Source organism: Hesperophylax consimilis, chromosome 27, assembly GCF_061612785.1.
Source record: "Hesperophylax consimilis isolate HC1 chromosome 27, BYU_Hcon_1.0, whole genome shotgun sequence".
Lineage (NCBI taxonomy): Eukaryota > Metazoa > Arthropoda > Insecta > Trichoptera > Limnephilidae > Hesperophylax > Hesperophylax consimilis.
In genome coordinates this window covers 28,237,329-28,257,167 of record NC_142862.1, presented here as the reverse complement: position 1 = coordinate 28,257,167, position 19,839 = coordinate 28,237,329, and the positions used below count along the sequence as shown (strand labels likewise).

Below are 19,839 nucleotides of genomic sequence, written 5' to 3'. Positions count from 1 at the left end.
ACAGATACATAAACAATAGCATGTGTTGCTTTTACATCTAACAGATGGCGCAGTTTTTGGTGACTATATCTTCTTCTTCTTCGATGGCGCTACAGCCCATATCGATCTTTGGCCTCCTGCTACAGTCGCCTCCAACTCCTCCTTTCCTCAGCGGCTGACTTCCAGTTTGTCACCTGGAGAAGCTGTGCTGCATCCCCTCTTACCTCATCTTCCTACCTCAGTCTGGGTCTTCCCACTTTTCTTTTTCCACCTGGGTGACCAGTCAGAATTCTTTTTGGGACGCGTGTATCCGGCATTCTCTGTACATGCCCAGCCCATCTCAGCCTGAGGAGTCTCATGTGTGCAGAGATGCTAGGGGCCTTATATATATCGTACAATTCTATATTGTGCCGGATACGCCACTGTTCGCCCTCTTTCACGGGTCCACATATTCTTCTCAGCACCTTTCTTTCAAAAGTATCCAGCATTTCAGCCATCTTTACCGTCAGTGTCAGCGCCTCACATCCATATGCCAATACAGTTCTTACAATGGTCTTATATATGGTTATTTTGGTTTTTCTGTGGACACTACGTGACTTAAACACTGGCAGCAAAGAGAAGTATGTTTTGTTGGCTGCTGTGATTCTCCTTCTGATTTCTGCTGGATCCTCATTGTTCTCTGTCAGGCTGGAGCCCAGGTAGGTGAATTGATCGACCACTTCGTATGAGTAGTTGTCTTTAAATAGTGACTATATAGTATAGGTAAATCACACGCCTATTCAAATGGAACGTTGTGTCAAAATCTAAAAGCAACGGGCGAAGAACTTCCAGAGACTTCAGATTTTGAACAAACGAACATTTACATTTTATATATATATAAAAGATTACGAAGATATGTCTGTGTAATTAAATATGTTTTCTAAATTCATATAAAGTAATATTTCTACAGTTTACAAGAAAAAAACAATCGACAAGCGACGAAATATCGTAAAAAAACAACTTTTTTTTAAGATTTAAAAAAATATTTTTAATTGCATATTGTGTCCGTTCGTAATATTAATATCTGAAAGATTCTTTCATCGGCTTTCAAAACCAGTCATCCATTATGGTATACATTAAATAACAGCAAATCTATTCACAAATATCTGATAATAAAACATAAAATTTTTCATACAATACCAGAATAAAAAACACACGAAGAGTCGCTTGAAACAGCTGATTCGGTAATGCCAGCCAAGCAGGGCGTTTTGAAGGAATAGTGCTTTATTCATTTTTAAAAACTATTTATTAATACTATATATAATTATGTATAATTAAACTTATATATTCAGAATCGACGATCGTTGACCTATTATATTTTAAGCCACATTATTTTTCACTGTAGTTCCTTATTATTATCTAATATTATTCACTCTAACAATACAATAAAGAACGTGTTCAGTCCAAACTTATTAGATACATACATTTTAAACAAAAATTCTAATTGAATTAATTAATTTTATCAGTTTGATGAATCAATTGCGTCTAATAATGCTGTCTGACAAGAGAAATATGTCAGACCTGGTTGTATTACACAGATTCATTAACAACTTCATTGACAGCCCTGATATTATCACCACTATTAAATTCCATTAACCGACTAGGAACAAAAGACAAAATGTAACATTATTCTGCAATACTCAAACACAACCAGACATACTCTCTAAACAATGGAATGCATGATCTGGGCAACAAGTTGGGGTACTATTTGTAGCGACAAGCTACTTCTAGTAAGTTCTAGAACATCAATACATAAAACGCGCATCGCATTGGAACCTACGAGATGATTACTTCCTATATACAAGAACAAATAAATAAAATCAAACTTTTTTTCCAAAAAAACTTATATTAAAAAAAATAAAAATATATATTATTATTATATATTTTACACATAACATAATATTATAACATTGAATCTAAGTAAGAATCGTGGCTCCCTTATCAGGCACAAGAGCTCCTCTTTTCTGATAAGGTATACATGACCAATTATGAACCTTAATATTATATTTTGCAAAATATGTATGTATTAATGTAACCCATATGATGTATATTAAAATAATAAAAAAATAATATATATATAAAGCCGCGCCACGTCGCGGTATCTAGTCAGTCATATTTACTGACCCCATTTATAGAATTAAGCATGATGTATACCAGGATTTTTTTGTTGAATCCTACAAATTCTAGTAGCATTGGAAATGTAGTTTTAATTTTGTGATTTATCTTATAATATTGCTATATTGTTCTAGTTTCTATTTTATTATATACTACTGTTACATATTTAATTAATATTTTTTTTCATATTCAGTTTATCAGTTTGACGTTATTGCATGCCTTAAAAACTCTGTGTATAATTATCGATAGTTCACTAGGTTATATTCTTATTCCATGCCAAAGCCCAGCTGGGCGTAAAACCAGATAAAATATAATAATGTAATATTTAACGTAATTGATTCTAATAACTATGTAGATATTATATAGGTAGATGTTCTTAGTATGTCCGATGGCTCCACTATCTGCAATTGTTGAGGAGATTATAGTGGAACCTGTAGCCCACCTCTGGTTTGGTGCGATCTATCTGGTCGTCACTGTTGAACTGCACCGCCAGCTGGCCAAAGGGGTAGACTGAAACATTTATAACAGAATACTATATTAATAAAAAACACTCGTTGATGCCGGCAGGATTGATTGAAAAAAAGATTTTCATTTGTGAAACGCGTGTGGAAGAAATTGTCTGCGCTCGTCTTTACTTCCCGTTCTCCCTGGTCTTGATCCACCTTGATAAATGTCATCTCTTGTGAACCGTAAGAGCTGTAGGACCTTCCTTAACCAACAACAAACACGTATATAAGAAAAACTAGATCTCAGGGTGAAAAGCAAATCCAACAAGCAACAACTTTAAATAGAACATTTAGGCAAAAAAAATCTTCCTACTACCACTCAACACAACTACGAAATCCCACTCTCATCCAAAACTCACAACAATATTGTAACATCTAAATCTCACATGAAAAAATGAATATTTTTTTATTATTTATTTATTGATTGGACAATTTGTATAGCGCCGCTTTTGTGAGATATCACCTCAGGGGCGCTTTACAGTTGATGCAGGTATTACAAAAAATATAAATACTACAAAAATAAACTGAATTTAAGTTAAGTAAAATGAAGTACATATTGAACACTTATTTATTTAGGAACAACCTTTCATATAATATATCATTGAAGAAGAGGATAGTACTAATAAATCTAAAACAAAACACGAAACAGAAGAAGACACAAAAAATTGTGACCGTTTATTTTTCTGTGTATTGTTTTGTTTCTTGTTTCGTTTAGATTTATAGTATTATCTTCTTCTTCATTGATTTATTTAACCCGCCTCTCGGCTTATTCCAACCAGGTTCGCTGGTTTAATACTTTTCACACAGCTCTTGTCAGGTGTCATGTTATAGTGTGTAGTGATATTCATACCAATTACAGTCAAATTATTTTAAAGAGGACTTATTTCAATGTATTTGTGCTAATTAGATAATAGATTGATTATTCTACAGTTTTAATAGAACTAGTTTGAAACACCTGCCCGCAGTCCCTCTTCCTCCCCAAATTTCCAAAGATATTTATCTATCCAATGACAATGCATCTAGGGATTTAGCCCAGGACCTCAGCCTTTCCGGGGCGCTGCTCTGACCCTGAGCTACTACGACACTTCCCCCTTCAGCCATATTTAACTGTATTATTCTTCGACTAAGAAGTACCAACTTATCTTCATCTCATTCTACAGCGATTTTTATTGTGGTGTCCCTTGTGGTTTCCACTGTGGTTTCCACCGTGGCTTCCATCATAGATTCCATAACGATTTCGGTTCATGAGTATGTATGGTATGTATAAGTAACTCTAGTTGCTTTATATTATGACTAGTGGCTGGGCCTACTACGGAAGTAGCACAGGCCAGGGACGCCAGGAGGCCGACAAAGGAAAAAAGATAATGTGAAAAGTATATATTAAATATAAAAAGATAAGATAAATATATATTTTATAAATAATTAGAAGTCAAAGTGATATAATATGACAAGTTATACGTATACTGACACGTGATGGTCTTGCCGTCAGCACTGGAACCGCACCACTTGCTTCCCGCCACTCCCCCCACGGCCTTCCCGTCAGGCACCAGCAGATAGTCCTGGGGCCCTCTGGTCTGGCCTCCCACCGAGAGGCCCTCGCAATCCTTATCTACCTGGTCGCTCGTGCCAGTGGCGAAGGATAACTTAAAGCTGGTGGAGATGAGCCTGGAAAAAATAATTTACTTTAACATTTAAGTCTAAAATCAACCGAACTATAATTAATCAATCATTTACATTACAAGTCTTCTTATTTTAGATATCGCAGATTTCTTCAGAAAACAAGGATGCATCCAACCCTCGTGGTTCACCTTCCCCTATCTGAAATTTCTATCTATTTCTATCTATTCTATCCTCAAAGATAGATCCCGCACTGTTTGGGTAGAATATTGGCATATTGCTAGTCAATCCAAAGGAGCACGTTGCAAAGGAATATCCCACCAAAACCGTGGTTTCAACAACTTCCTGATTTTTCCAAAATATAAATGTTCTTTCTTATTAAAAGCAGCATTGGACATTTTCCGTTCCTTCTCACCCTGTTAACATTCATGTGCTTGACTCCCCGGATGTAGGTACTCTCTGAGGTCCAGAAGTTGAACTCTCTAAACAAATAACCTCTCTTCTTTCTAGTCGTATTTAAAATTACTTCCCCTCCGTTCAATATCTCAACTCTTCACAGCGAAAGGTGAGGAATGCAATAAAAGCTTGATTGGTTTATGGTGTCATATTTATATTCATATCAAATAAATTGTATCAACGGTTTTGCCTCAATCCATAATTAATTAAATAATTATAATATTATAATTCAGCTTTTCCTCGGGTTAAATAGTGTTTGAATTACTTTAGTCCACAGATATCGTTTCCTTTTCCAAAGCAGGCGGTATACCGCAAGTTCCCCGTGTAGGGCCCTTTCCCCCTGTTGTAGTTGAAGGACTCGAAGTTTCCGGCCCTCTCGGGATAATATTTCAGACATCCCAGTGGTGCTGGAAATATTACAAAAATACTATTTTGATCAAAATATATTGAAAGAAGACCACGTAATATGTACCCAATTCAATAAAGCATTCGAAAAACGGTTTAAAATACTGAGAGTGAATTACACTTTTTGAATTATAGCAATACGTAAATTTTATGTGTATGCATCACATTGGGATGCATGTTGTTTAGGTCGCATCATGTCGGGATGTGGATCTGTGCTCAGTGATGTTATCGTCAGCTGGTAGAAAAGATCACCTCACTTCCTGGTTCTCCAATGAGATGCTCAACACCGTGGGTGGTGGAGATGAGTGGATGACAAATCCTCCAGTGGAGATAAACGGATAGCATTAGGTTGGTACTCGACGCTACGATGAGTGAGTCAGTCTCAAACAGCTGGTGCGCTGCAAGGAGCTCAGGTCGCAAGTCGCGATGAGCTGTTGACTGACCTTTTTTAAGTACTAGGCCGAACAGAACTGTTTTTACCTGTTTACTAGATTGAGTTCGGACGGTTTTCTTAATTGGATTACCAATACCTCTGCCATGGGTCACTCCAAGTTGTTTGCTACGTTTGGTGACTTAAAAGGGGTGCCCGGGTCCATATTGGGTGAGGTTTGTCCTGGTCTTGGAGGCGGATGCGTCTTCCCAGCAATTGCATTGTGGGTCATTTATTTAATATGTTAACTTACTTATTTATTTAAGTTTTACTAAAAATGTTCTTGCAATATAGCTCTTCGAGTAACGCACCGCCTTGTGATAATTAAATACAGTCTGCGTGTTGTAAATGTAGATGATTAACTGAATTACATTAGTTTTTTTCATCACATGTTTTCTTCCCTAAATTGGTATTGAAGGTAAAAAGGCTACAAAACTTACTAAATTAGGACAAAAATGTGTTCATACCAATAAAGTAGGCATCCTCAGCTGCAGTTCCATCGACATTTCTTTTTTGAATCTCATGAGCTGATGAAACGTCACTCTTTCCAGAGAAGAATGGGTAATATACGGGATAGTTTGAGGCCAACACGTCCAGTGGAGACGGCTTATTTTGTATTCTAGAAATCAAAAGATTTACATAAAACTCTGGAAGTAATAACTATTTTTAAATGTGATTGCTGCACGAAAGTTCCTGCCCGAAGACTGTGGAACTGTCAACCGTTCAATTCTGGGAGAAGAAGACAGAGTCTTTTAGATCGTCAATGACAGTTCTAAACTATTTCCAAGTCTTCTTACCCAAGCGTGTTGTAGCACTCCAGTTGGGTTATCCTGACCCTCCAGGTAGGCTGTCCCAAATCCTTTCTGTTGGTCCTGTCGGCTATCTTGAAGGTGATTCTGGCAGCGCGGCTGTTGACGGAGGCGTTGACCCGCAAGTACACTGCAATTTGTAATAAACAAGAAAGTAATTTGAATAGACAGAAAAGATACATTTAACCCAAAAGATCAACAAGAGACAATAATTTAAATAGGCGAAGAGGATAGTAAATCAAATAAACCAAAAAGAGATAATAATTAAATTTACGAAGACGAGACAGTAGATTAAATAGACCAACAGGAAACAGTAATTCCAAGAGATTAAGTATATCATCACAGCAGACTGTAGTTCGAATAGACCAAGAGGAGTTAGTTAATTCAAATAGACCAACAGGCGACAGTATTTTAAATGAAACAGTACATTAAATAGATCAACAAGAAACTGCAATTCCAATTGACCAAGAGGAGTCAGTAAACCAAATATACCAAAAGGAGACAGTAATTTTTGAGACAGTAAGATAAATAGACCAACAGGAAACAGTAATTCCAATCAGCGGCGTAGCTACCTAGGGGCTACGCGGGGCAGTGCCCCGGGGCCCTCAAGCTCAGGGGGGCCTCGAATCCTTACCAGAAATCTTGATCGAACTGAACTTTTGGAAAATTCTCCCATTTTCAAAATAAGAATGACAGGTTGCAACTTGCAACCCCACTTTAATCATGACAACTCAGTTGAGAGAAATTCAAAAGTTATGCCTAGGGAATTCCCCTAAATTCTTTCTGTAGGTTGGCAGTGTTGTCAATTTGACGGATAGTGATATGTGCGTCATTCCCTAACGACACTTGTAGCGTATTAAAATATGGATAAAAAGAAGAGTGGTGCATTTAAACGCAAACAACGCCAAGAAAGAGAATATAGTAAACAAAAATTGCCCAAAATTGACAAGTTTTTTACTCAACCTTCTGCAAGTACATCTGACCAAAATATTTATATTGATAGTGACTCAAATAATGTGGTAACTGCAGTGTTGGTTGAGAAGCCTACTGAAGAAGATTCGACAATTATTGCAGTTGGAGATACCTCCGCCGCCGATCATGTGAACGTGGATAATGTTTGCATGACACACATAAAAGCAGAGGGTTTGGAGGAACCACAGACCTCTACATTTTTCGAAAATGTGTACGACAAATCTTCTTCTGACTTGGGAAACTTCACGAACAAAATATTAAGTGATAACGAAAAACGTCAAATTCTTGATATGGGGCCTTTACAGCCTTCAGGACCTTTTCCAACAGACATCAACCAGAACAATAGGTGTTTTTCAAAATCGTACTACTTTTCGTGTTCTAAATATGGGCCAGTTAATCGTTTTTGGTTGTGTTATTCCAAAATACTAGACGCTGCCTATTGTCAACCCTGCTGGTTATTTGCTTCACAAAGGAATAATGTTTGGTGTACGGGAATTCGAGATTGGAAGCATTTATCAGAAAGAATTAAACAACACAGTTGTTCGAGTGGCCATTCGGAAGCATGTGCTGTGTATGAATTTTGGAAAAAAAACGATACTAATAATATCGACCAGGAACTTGAAAATGAAATTCGCAAAGAAGCATCATTTTGGAAAATGGTTCTTCAAAGGTTATGCGATATCATACTTACCCTAGCAAAGAGTTCTTTGGCTTTGAGAGGACATCAAGAAGACTTAAGTCAGGAAGGATACCACGGAAATTTTCTGTCCTTTGTAGAGCTTGTCGCCCGATATGATCACATTTTGCGGCAAGTTTTGGATATGCCAAAAGGTAATAATAATTATATCTAAGTTTTTTTATCGTTTTATTTTGTTTATAATTATTAACTGTTTAACTTGACTTGACTTTTTTGAAATTGTGTTTTTTTATGTTTTTAGGATCTACAAGATATCTGAGTGCAACAATTCAAAATGAAATGATTGAGAGCTTGGGGACCAAACTCGAAACCCATCTACTAGAACAAATTAGAGCGTCACCGTTTTTTGCCATCATAATGGATACGACACAGGACATATCGAAGATAGATCAGTTAAGCATTGTTGTGAGGTATGCAGTAATAACTAGATTGGAAAATGGACAGCCAATTGATATAGAAGTAAAAGAAGTGTTTCTAGGCTTTTATGCAGCCATCAAACATGGCGCAGTAGATTTAGTCAACCAAGTGGCAACATTATTTATCGACAAAAATATTGATTTAAAAAAATGTGTGGGGCAAGGCTATGATGGAGCCAGTGTGATGAGTGGTGTGTATAATGGTGTACAAAAACATATTAAGGATATCCAGCCTAACGCAGAGTACGTACATTGCGCCACTCATAATTTAAATTTGGTGATCAATGATGCCGTTAGCAGTTGTGTGGAAATACAGATTTTTTTCGCAACGTTGCAAGATTTGTATAACTTTTTCGGAAACAGCATCAAACGTTGGGATCTACTGTCAAAATTCACTGGCGAATCGGACACCACTCTAAAAAAACTAAATCCGACTAGATGGTCCAGTAGGGTCAATACGATATCTGCAATAAAACTTCGTTATTTTAATATTATCAAAGCATTATCAGAAATAGTTCTAAAGAATCCTAATAAAGATGAGCGTAGTGAAGCAGAGAGTATTAAAACAAAAATGCTAAATTTCGAGTTCGTGTTGCTTTGCGAATTCATGCACAGTGTATTGAACAACATCAATTATGCATCCAAAACTTTACAAAAATGTGACATCGATTTGGGCGAGGCGAGTAAAGTTTTAGCAGAGACCAAAGCAAAGTTGCAAATTTATAGAAATGATTTCGAATTATTCAAGTGCAAAGCCAGTGAAACTGCAAGAAAATATGGTATTGATACCCATTTTCAAGAAAAAAGGCAAAGAAAAGTTAAAAAACATTTTGATGAATTAGCTGCTGATCACCGATTTCCAAACCGAGAAAAAATATTTAAAATTGAGATTTTCAATAATGTACTAGACACAGTAATATCTCAATTAGATACACGTTTTATTGGTATGAGTGCAGTCTGTCATATATTCGATTTTCTAACACCAACATTTTTATTACATGTTGATGAAGCAACTTTATTACAAAAGTGTGACGAATTCCAAAGAAAATATTCAGATATAATAGGCCCTAGTTTTTCACTTCAATTTATTAATATTTACCATTTAGTTTTACCTCAACTAACTCAAGCATGGACTGTTCACCAATTATCTAAGGAAATAATGAGCAAATATGGAGTGCTAGAATGCGACCTAACGGAAGTGTTTACAGCAATGTTATTATTCTTTACAATTCCTGTCACTTCTGCAGCAGCTGAAAGGTCATTTAGCAAATTAAAAATAATAAAAAATTATTTAAGAAATAAGATGGGCCAAACTCGACTCCGACATTTATCGCTAATAGCAATTGAAAACAAAACTGCATCAAGCCTGGATTTAAACGAAGTCATTGATACTTTTGCGAAAACTAAAGCTAGGAAAAAATTGTGAATATAATTGTTATTTAGTCAGTTGGTACGTTGATAGGCCTGACATTTATATAATAAACCATTGAATCTTCTCTATTTCGTTTTATTAGCCAAACCTACACCAAGTATTAATTGTAATTTATGTTGTTACTGTTTAATATTTTTATTACCTGCCCTGCAGTCTGCAGTGCACAAAAAAGAGCTTAAGTAGCTTAGCATTTTTAAAGTGTTTGTATATTTCATATTTTTATTTGATAAAACCTAATCAGTTTATACATATAGCAGGGGGCCCCATTTTTTAATTTGCCCCAGGGCCCTTGGTTACCTAGCTACGCCACTGATTCCAATAGACCAATTAAATCAACTAGAGGAACAGGAGACTGTAATTCTAATATATTAAAAGGAACAATCAATTCCAAAGACCAAGAGAAGATAGTAAATCAAGTAAATCAACACAAAACAGTAATTAAGTACACTAACAAGAGACAGTATAGCGGACACTCACAATGTTGGCCGCTGTTCTCCCCGCACAGGGGGGGGATGATCTCGCTATAAGCCTGCAGGTTGGTCACTTGGAACACATCGTCTCTACAAGAATATGCCTAGGCATAGAAGAACAAGTTTTAGAGTTACATTTTAAGGTAATCGACAGATTGATAAAAAAAAATCCATGTAGCCGCCGAAATCAAAACAACCCAAATTTTTTTCATAAATACCCCAGTAAATTACGTGAACCTGCTTGACATAAATCTGTCGGTAGTAGATTCGGCATCAAGAACATAATAGAAAAAACTTACTAACTTGTTCATTTATTTTTTATATCTTGAGTGATAAGCCTCGCTTGCTTTTGTTTTAGCCTGATTTGCTTGAGACTAATTATACATAAAATCTTGAATGGCAGCAAACTTTTGGTGGTGAAATCCACTAGAAAGGGTGATTATTCCCAGTGGCTTTTACCTACAATAATACCAGTTTACTTAGGTAACTGAAAATAAAACTAAAACAATATCCTTAAATTAGTTGTGGGACAAACCTGTGGAGTGGATACCCTCTCCGACCTTTCGCGTTCGCGTTTCGCGTTGCCAACGGCAGGGATGGAGGTGTCGGAACTTCCTGAAGGATCCTGAAAAAAATCAAATATACCTTCAGTTATAGATTTGTAAAAAATTTATTTCATTTACCTAAATTAAAAAAAGGTTTATTATGTAATAATTTAAACATATTATTAAATAAACCATGAGACCTAACTGGGAGCCGTGTGGGATACCTACTTTACATCGTTTCCAGTGCAAACAATCATGAAGTAACTTCGTTGTTGAGTTAAGAAGACAAAAGAAGACAATCATGAAGTAACTTTTTAGGGAGAATTACCCTATACGACATAAATTAAGAAAACACACTTAGAATCAGTCGATTCTTAGATCAGCAACATCATCAGCAATTGAAAGTCTGATAAAACCTAAGTGCAAGATAAATACCAAGTTCAGAGATCACACTTTTGAAGTATGATGGCTTAAGGCTTGTTGTCTCTAAAATCATGGAAAAATAGTTTATATTTTATAGTTTAAAACACAAATTAACACATATCCGTACTAGATATTTGCTTTGATAAGACACATAATTATTAATTTTGGAAGGATATTTAGTCCTAAAATACATATTTAATTTTAGATGAAAAAGGCCGCGCAGCCGATCCTTTTAAATTATAAGTTGTTACAACTGTGTCGTGCTCTGGAGGGGATTTTTCCCAAAAAGCCGTAATACAAATCATCAGAAAATTATTATTATTAAGAAGAAGAAGAACTCACTGTAGGTAAGGACAGCGAGAATATCTCCAGGTCGATCCTGATCTGACAGACAGCAGGACTAAATATCTCTACGTTGTAAGAACACTCCAGCCCAGTGAACTTGACGCCAAGCGGAGGGTTGGAGAATATTGCATCTTTGGCGTTTGTTACGTAGTCACAGGCTGATACTGAAATGGTAAATAGAATGAAAAGTAGTAGTCAGGTAAGAACGGTAATCGGTTTGGTTCGTTGTTTATTAGTTCTTTTACTTCACTTTTCTTATATTCTATTTTGTCGCTGTTCTGTTTTGTCAATGTTTTGTTTAGTCGCTGTTCTGTTTTTTCACTGTTCTGTATTTTAATGGAAGCAGTAATAACTCACGCGAGCAGCAAGAGGAGAACAACCCGCAGCTTCCCACGGCCTTGCCGCCCTGCCTGGAGCATTGCAGGCGGCCCAAGCACACACCCGCTGAGGAGTCACTGCCCACGCAGTGCGAACCTTCATCTGGGCCCAAGATACCTGCAATTACATATTTATTTAACAGTGGACCTAATTGGGAGCCTTGTGGGATACCTACTTATATCGCTTCCAGTGCAAACAAACACAATTATTGAGAGTATTTTCAGTGCAAGGAGGATTGAATTAAGACCAAATAAATCTCACTCAATATTTATCATTAAAGGTTACTGTGTCTTTGTGTCGATTCGCGTTTGCAGGTGGTATTGCGAAAAATCATTTGGTAACCGTTCCTCTTGTCGATACTGCCATACATATTTTTTGATGCTGATTTTTTCAATGTTACGTATTTATATAATAAAACTGTTATTTTCCATATAAAACCGTGATTCGTTAATCATATGGATGAGTAATAAGACGAAAAACGCATACTCAAGTGGTAAACATCTTAAAGTGATTAATATAAACATTGAAAATAGCTTAGAGTGTCGATATCAATATTGTATTATACTTGTGTTACTTTTATTGTATTGTATTGTTTACCTTTTCCGCCAATTTGGCTAGCCAAACTAACTGATGACCAAAGCAGCAAGAATCCAGAAACTATTGTCGGTAAGTGAGTCATGTCTTCTGTCTTCAGTGTATTTTGTTGTGACTGAATAGTCCGCTGAAATCATACATTATTGTCAAACTGTTCTGATGCTTATAGACCCTTTCAAATTTACAAATTAGATCGTAAAAAGCATATAGGTAGTTCTATGAACCGGTCGACAGTGAATTATTAAAAGTATATAATCTTGTATTGTCAAAAATGGCTAAGAAACTGCCTTTCTTGAAAGAATTATGCAAAATTTCGATAAAAAGCTAGTTTACTTATAATTTACATAACAATTCTTGAACCACACATAGACTACTGTTCTAGTATTGTCCATCTTAGTAATGTTAGTGGCTTAAATAAAATTCCATTAAATCCATAATATAGCAATTAGACAAATTTTGAAGTGTAATAAATATAAATCAATACTGAAAATGGTAAAGAATTAGATGTAATAAGTGTCAAACAATGAAATTTCCATAAAGTTTTAATTTTTATCTACAAACTTCTTAACAATTTACTAGCAAAATATTTTAGAGACAGACTATTAAAGACTTCCACACACACTATACAATACAGAAAGAAAACATTAGACTAATAAAGTTCACATAACAAAAACACTGAATTGTTTACTGTATAAAGAAATCCAATTGTTCAACTTCGTTTCTAATGATTATAAACATTTACCTAGTTTAAGGAAATTCAAAGAAAACTGTAAAATTAGGTATGTTATAAGTGTTAACCAGATAACTCATCAAAATGACAGTTCAACACACCTATAAAAAGTTCTATAAAGTTATGAAAAGTGATGAAACAAAAACTAGGTTAGATAGTTACACATGTAACCTAACTGTGCCAGACTTATAGACCCTAAAAATATGGGATAAATTGCGAAATCTCGGTGGATTCATTGTCTTTAAACCGCAATAAGCAGTTCCTATTTTTCCATAATGATATTTTGAAGAATGATATTAGGTAATTATTAATAATATGGTTAATATTTATAAATATATCGCTCGAGTGAATAGAGAGAAAAACACATTAAGAAGGTTTTTTGCAAATATTTGTTAGTATTAGTGTTCATGACAACTCGACATAATTACAATTCAACACACCTTTAAAAGTGATATTACCGTTAATAACGTATTATTATTATTATTACTAAGAAAGTCATTTAGAATAGAACAACATGGATTACCAAACAAAAACGGATGATACACAAATCGTACGTGGGCACTTGCACACTACACGTGTGACCACGTGGGTTATTTTAAATTAACTGGTTCCTCGGGGATTACGTTTGTCTGCGTTACCAATGCAACTCAACCGGCTGTAAGGAAGTCGGGACTATGTTAAGAACTGCTACGAAAAGTAAAGTACAGTCTTATCATAATCCGAGCCTGTGCAAGAGTCCCAACTGCTCCCAGCCGCGAGACTAGGGCATTCCCCGATTGGGGTATATTGTGAGACTGAAGATAGTGGGGAGGGGAAGGAGATAGGAAATAGGAAGGCAGGGGAGTTTCTGGCTATTCAAATCTGGTCAATAAACGCTACCAAAGCCATTTCAACCAACGTTTCAATTTTGAATGGAGGTCTAACACTAGGCCGATACTGACAGTATCTTCCACTCTGAAACGTGAAATAACATAAAATTAACCCGCGACCTTCGGATTGCTAGTCGAGAGCCTTATCCTTCATCCTAACCACAGAGGCCGTCCACTTGGGTTTTTTGAAACATTTGGTAGTTTGACGTTTTTCGGAACGTTTTAAAGTTGTTGAAATTTTTTATTTTTTTATACTTTCAAATCGGATTCTGTGGATTTTCCAATCTAATATTCCTTGGCTAACTTAGTACAACTCTTTCCACTGAGGCCCGGTATATCAGTTGCTTTTAAGCTCGGCATGGTTGGAATGTCGAGACTTAAGTTTATCTCCTCATCAGTAAGCCAGTTCAAATTGATTTATTTCTCACACGGTTGTATCGGAAAACAGGTATTTCTTGGTTGAAGAGATTATTGCATTAAACATATTAACATAACAGTAATTCTACGTTTTGGAATTTAAAAACATGTGCAAGAGAAAGCAGTGTGAAATATTATTACTTCCAACCTTGAAAATGACTATAAACGGTGTCTGGAAACTCGTAGTTCAAACAGGAAACCGGTGAATCTACATCACGTAGAGAACTCAAAAAACTGAGAACTTTCTTGTTTTTTTTAAAAAATTTCTTTTTATTGACAGGAGGCCCTGAGAAAAATAATTTCCTTCAGAACCTATGTCATCTTTGGGTATACTGTGTAGAGGGTCTTTTTTTAAGGAAAGAAGGAAGGGAAGTTCTGGAAAGGTAAAAGGTATGAGAGTTGGGTAGGAATCTAGGGATCAGTGTGTCCAAGAGTGACGTACATATAAATATACACCTCAACCGATGAACCCGGGCACCCCTGATAAGTCACCAAACGCAGCAAACCACTCGGGGTGACCGGTCTATGCTTCGATGCGTTTTAAAATACATTAAACAGATAATAATAACTTCGGTCGCACTCGAAAACGAAAGCTGAAATAAAAACAAAAAGTTATACGACAAAAACGATTCCGAATTCATCAGTTTTCCGCTTGTTCTATGAGTTTCCGGACACCGTATTGATGATTATTTTTTTAAATTTAGTAATAATTTTACAAAATTTTAAAACTTTTTTACTAATTTTTTTTTCATTGTTACAGACTAATTAAAAAATACATGATTTGAGATTTTCACGGCCAAAAGCATTATCATGTTAATTTTTTGGATTAATATGCCGCGCTGCGCTTCTTCCTTTTTTAGCCAACATTTCGGACAGCGTTACACGGTCCATCATCCGGGCAAATGTATAGATTGTGGTGAAGTGTGCGCGTATCTATGTTGAAGTAATAACGGACTAATATTAACATGGACGATGGGAATAAGCTTAATAACAACTTTTGGTATTCGGCTACACCAAAACTAAATGCCGAAAACCACAATAGTTTTACTAATACCTATACTGAAATACCGGCACTACGAAGGTTAAACATTATATTTTGTTTAAATGTTGCATGTTAATTTCTTTTTATATGTAAAATATTTGTAAAAAAATTAATACAATACATCTAATTTAAATTAACTACTATAACGAGGATTGAACCATCCTCCCCAGGAACTGGAGTCGACATCTCAACAAACCTCGTCAAATGCAGTTGAGCTGTAGTTATGTCAACAGATTTCAGAGAAATGCGTATATGTCCGCGTGTATATGTGATTGCCACCAAAAGTTAATAGAATGCATTGTAATCAACAAAGAGTCTATCTGCTGAGTTTCAGCTTGCTCGGATACCGGGAAGTGGGTTAATTACCGCTTCCAAGATTTGCACTCAAATTGACGTATTTAAAAAGTCTGTAATAAATGTTTATTACTGATTTAGAACGTATATTACTGTTCGGTATTTTTTTATGTTTTGTTGACGGCAATAGCAAAGCCAAATAATTAAAAATGTTTTCGTGTTATCTATAGTTATGTTTATTTATTTATTTATATATACGCCTAAAAAGGCTTTTACATAAAAGTGATACATGATGCAGTGTACATTAGAGGTGGGTCCTATGAGTACTTTTCGTTACTGGGTACAATGAGTACAGGTACAAAAAAATACCGGTGACAAAATACTCAAAAGTATTGATTCAGAATAAGTAATTCTAATGATCTCGCATTTATTCTGCCCACATATTCCCCACAAATATTCTACGGGAGCTTGATTCCCCGTTAAAAGAAAATACCTACCATAAAAATACCTACCATACCTACTAAAAATACCCATCGAAAATACCTATCAGAAATACCTATTAAAAATACCCATCAAAAATACCCATCAAAAATACTCATCGAAAATACCTATCAAAAATACCTACTGAAAATACCTATCAAAAATACCTACTAAAAATACCCATCAAAAATACCTATTAAAAATACTTGTCAAAAATACCTACCGAAAATACCTGGTAAAAGTACCTATTACTTATTAAAAATATTTAGTCCCGGTATAAAATACTCATGAGTATTTTGGAACCAGGTATTTTAGAGATCTGTCACAAGTACAAAGTATCGCATGGAAATACCTGACAGTAAATAGATGTAATCCATTGTAAAGAAGGTACAAAATACACAATTGTAAAATTGTGATTACAAGTATAATGAGAAAATATTAAGAAATAATTAAAAAAAAAAACTAAATGTGAAGCAGTATTATTAAAACGTAAGAGTAACATAAAGTAAAAAAGAAATTACAACAACACTACACATAAGACAAAACATTAAAAGTAATTTGCCAACGCTACTCTAATTTGTAGAATTTGATAAAGTGTTGGTATAGATTATGCTTAATTCTATAAATGTTTATTTATTTATTTAATATCAACGGTATAAATATACCATAAACAATGATAACATGTCACAGTTAAAATCGTAAAAATATTTTTAAAAAATAATTACAAATATATGTGGCATTTGATTGTAAAATGACATTAGAGAGTAAGTAAGTAAGTAAACAAGAGATACAAGTACATAAGTTTCTATAGTGCAAATAAGGTAGAATTAGATTAAATTAATATTGATTGAAAAGATTTGATAGCATAGCCCTCTTGTACCTACATTGCGTTGAATGCTTTGCAATTTTTTGACGGCTCGGTGCCGTCCAAAAATAATATTTCTTTTCTAATGGCAAACATCTGTGAGAAATCATGATTATAAAAATAATGATCGTGCGGTAAAGACGGTAAAGCAAAGAATTTTCATATGGGTCCCGATATAGTTTCCGTATAGTAATCAATATGAAAGAAATCATCGGGTAAAGCGCCCATTACGATGAATATTAGTAATTGTTGACAGTCGTAGAATAAAAATAACCTTTTGTTTTAAGGAAGCAAATACTTTGGGGACAATATATTAAAATAAAAAACACACTTAAAACACCACATTTACGTTAGTATAATAGCCTTCATGAAGCTTTAGAAAAGCAAAACCTGGTTGTCTGTTATTAATTCAATAAATAAGTGATGTAGCACAACAGTTTACCACTCCGTCTCACTTACACTAGCCTGACATCATAGATCTCCATTGCACTTGAATTTCGTAATCACCGTTTTGTGTTAAGCTTCGATTTCTCGAGACAAATATTTTGATCACGAAACACGTCTACAATTTATTAAATTATCCATCATAAATCATACGACCTCCATTCTCCCTCCTTTAGAGATATTTCGGGAATTTAATATATCATCTACCCATTCATCTACAAGCAGAGCTTCAACTAAACCTCTTCCTGAAATCTGTAAAAATTTTAAGTCTCTCTCAGAGCTTCACATCATCCAAAATGATCTACTTCCCTTATACAAATTAAAATATAGTCACGTCACCCTATCCCCAACAATATTAGAAGGGATCGGAATCCTTAAAAGTCATTCCAATATCCCGGCCCGAACTGTCAATAATATGTTCAATGACATTATTTCATCTAAATGGCCCAACTTTTCTCTTTTATTTACTGATGGATCCAAATCTCCCGACTCTTCTAACTGTGGTATAGGTATTAACGTTCCCCACAATAATTCTAATGACAGAATATTTCATTCAATTTCAAATCAATTTTCAATATTTTCAGCCGAGTGCATTGCAATAATATAATCTCTCAAATATATAATCAAAAATAATTTGGAACATTCCCTAGTTCTCTCTGACTCTCTCAGTTCCCTCCAAAAACTTAAATCCAGTCCTCTTCTTCATCCTGATGATCACTTTGTATGCCTTATTCGAGAGATGATAGCCTCCATTCAAAGCTCTGGTAAAACTGTAACTCTGATTTGGATTCCTGGACATGTTGGTGTCATGAGACGAGGATGAGTGTCTGTCAATGGAAAAAATAAATCAAACATTGTCGAAAAATTGTCACAAAAATATTTAAATTCTTTTTCTAAAACGAATAACGACATACCAATTAAAGAGTTTTCGGTAAATTTAAGTTTAAAAAATAATTCAACTCCTGTTTTCCACAAAGCATATAAGGTCCCTTATGCACTGCGTCCAGAAGTATGCCAAGAGCTAGATCGTCTTGAAAGCGAAGGCATAATTTCTAAAGTTAAATATAGTACTTGGTCTTCTCCAATAGTTTGTGTACCAAAACAAAATGGAAAAATACGTTTATGTGCAGATTTAAAATCTACAGTCAATCCACAATTGAGAATTGATCAATATCCTATTCCACGTCCAGAGGATATTTTTAATAAATTTTCAGGTTGTCAAGTATTTTGTAAATTAGACTTAACAAATGCAGTTAAAAAATAATAATAATAATAATAAGTATAAAATTTACAGTTGTCTGTGTCAGATTCTAGTAAAGAATTACTTACAATTAATACATGTAATGGTTTATATGTTTACAATCGTTTACCTTTTGGGTTGTCATCGGCTCCTGCCACATTTCAAATGGTCATTGATATATCTTGGGAGGCATAAAAAACTGTGCTGCATACATTGATGATATTTGTGTAGGTGGTAAAGATGAAACGGAGTGTTGTAATACTTTAGAAAAAGTTTTGTCAAAGTTAAATGAGTTTAATATAAAAATTAATGTGTCAAAAAGTGAATTTTTTGTATCTTCTTTTGAATTTTTAGGTTTTACTTTGTCAGGTCAAGGCAAAAGTCCGTCTTTGTCGAAAGTTGAGAAAATTAAGTCTACTGGGTGTCCAGAAAATGTTACTCAACTAAAATCGTATTTGTCAATGTTGAATTTTTATAGGAATTTTATTCCTATGTGTCCTACTGTACTAGAACCACTCCATAATTTATTAAGAAAGAATGTAGAATGGTGTTGGTCTGATGAATGCGAAAAAGCATTTATAAATAGTAAGTCTCTCTTGTCAGATAAAACTATGTTAGTTTTATTTCATCCGTCAAAACCATTGTGTCTTACAGTCGACTCCAGTGCATACGGTGTCGGATGTGTCTTAAGTCATGTCGTAAAGAATCAAGAATTTCCTATAGCTTTTGAGTCTGCAACGTTAAATTCAGCTCAAAGAAATTACAGCCAATTGCACAAGGAAGCCCTTGCTGTTATTTTTGGAATCAAGAAATTTCATAAATATTTAATT

The 19,839-nt window shown here is 34.9% G+C and overlaps 1 protein-coding gene across 1 annotated transcript; it reads right to left on the bottom strand.

Annotated features, from left to right (window-relative positions):
- Positions 1-2,530: 2,530 nt before the first annotated feature.
- Positions 2,531-12,713, bottom strand: LOC149410891 (uncharacterized). Its single transcript, XM_089647902.1, has 10 exons — positions 12,632-12,713; positions 12,014-12,151; positions 11,654-11,820; positions 10,879-10,968; positions 10,351-10,447; positions 6,345-6,486; positions 6,015-6,166; positions 4,978-5,119; positions 4,108-4,304; positions 2,531-2,643 (listed from the first exon to the last, which is right to left on the bottom strand). Exons 1-10 carry the CDS (start codon positions 12,711-12,713, stop codon positions 2,531-2,533), a joined length of 1,320 nt encoding a protein of 439 aa, XP_089504028.1.
- Between the last annotated feature and the right edge of the window lie 7,126 nt (positions 12,714-19,839).

Bases quoted from the DNA above. Each gene is read 5' to 3' on its own strand.
- LOC149410891 (XM_089647902.1), bottom strand. From the start codon at position 12,713: ATGACTCACTTACCGACAATAGTTTCTGGATTCTTGCTGCTTTGGTCA. The intron at 12,152-12,631 runs GTAAACAATACA...ATGTAATTGCAG, and splicing joins TAGCCAAATTGGCGGAAAAG to GTATCTTGGGCCCAGATGAA. The intron at 10,969-11,653 runs GTGAGTTCTTCT...GATTTTTTTCAG, and splicing joins TCTCGCTGTCCTTACCTACA to GATCCTTCAGGAAGTTCCGA.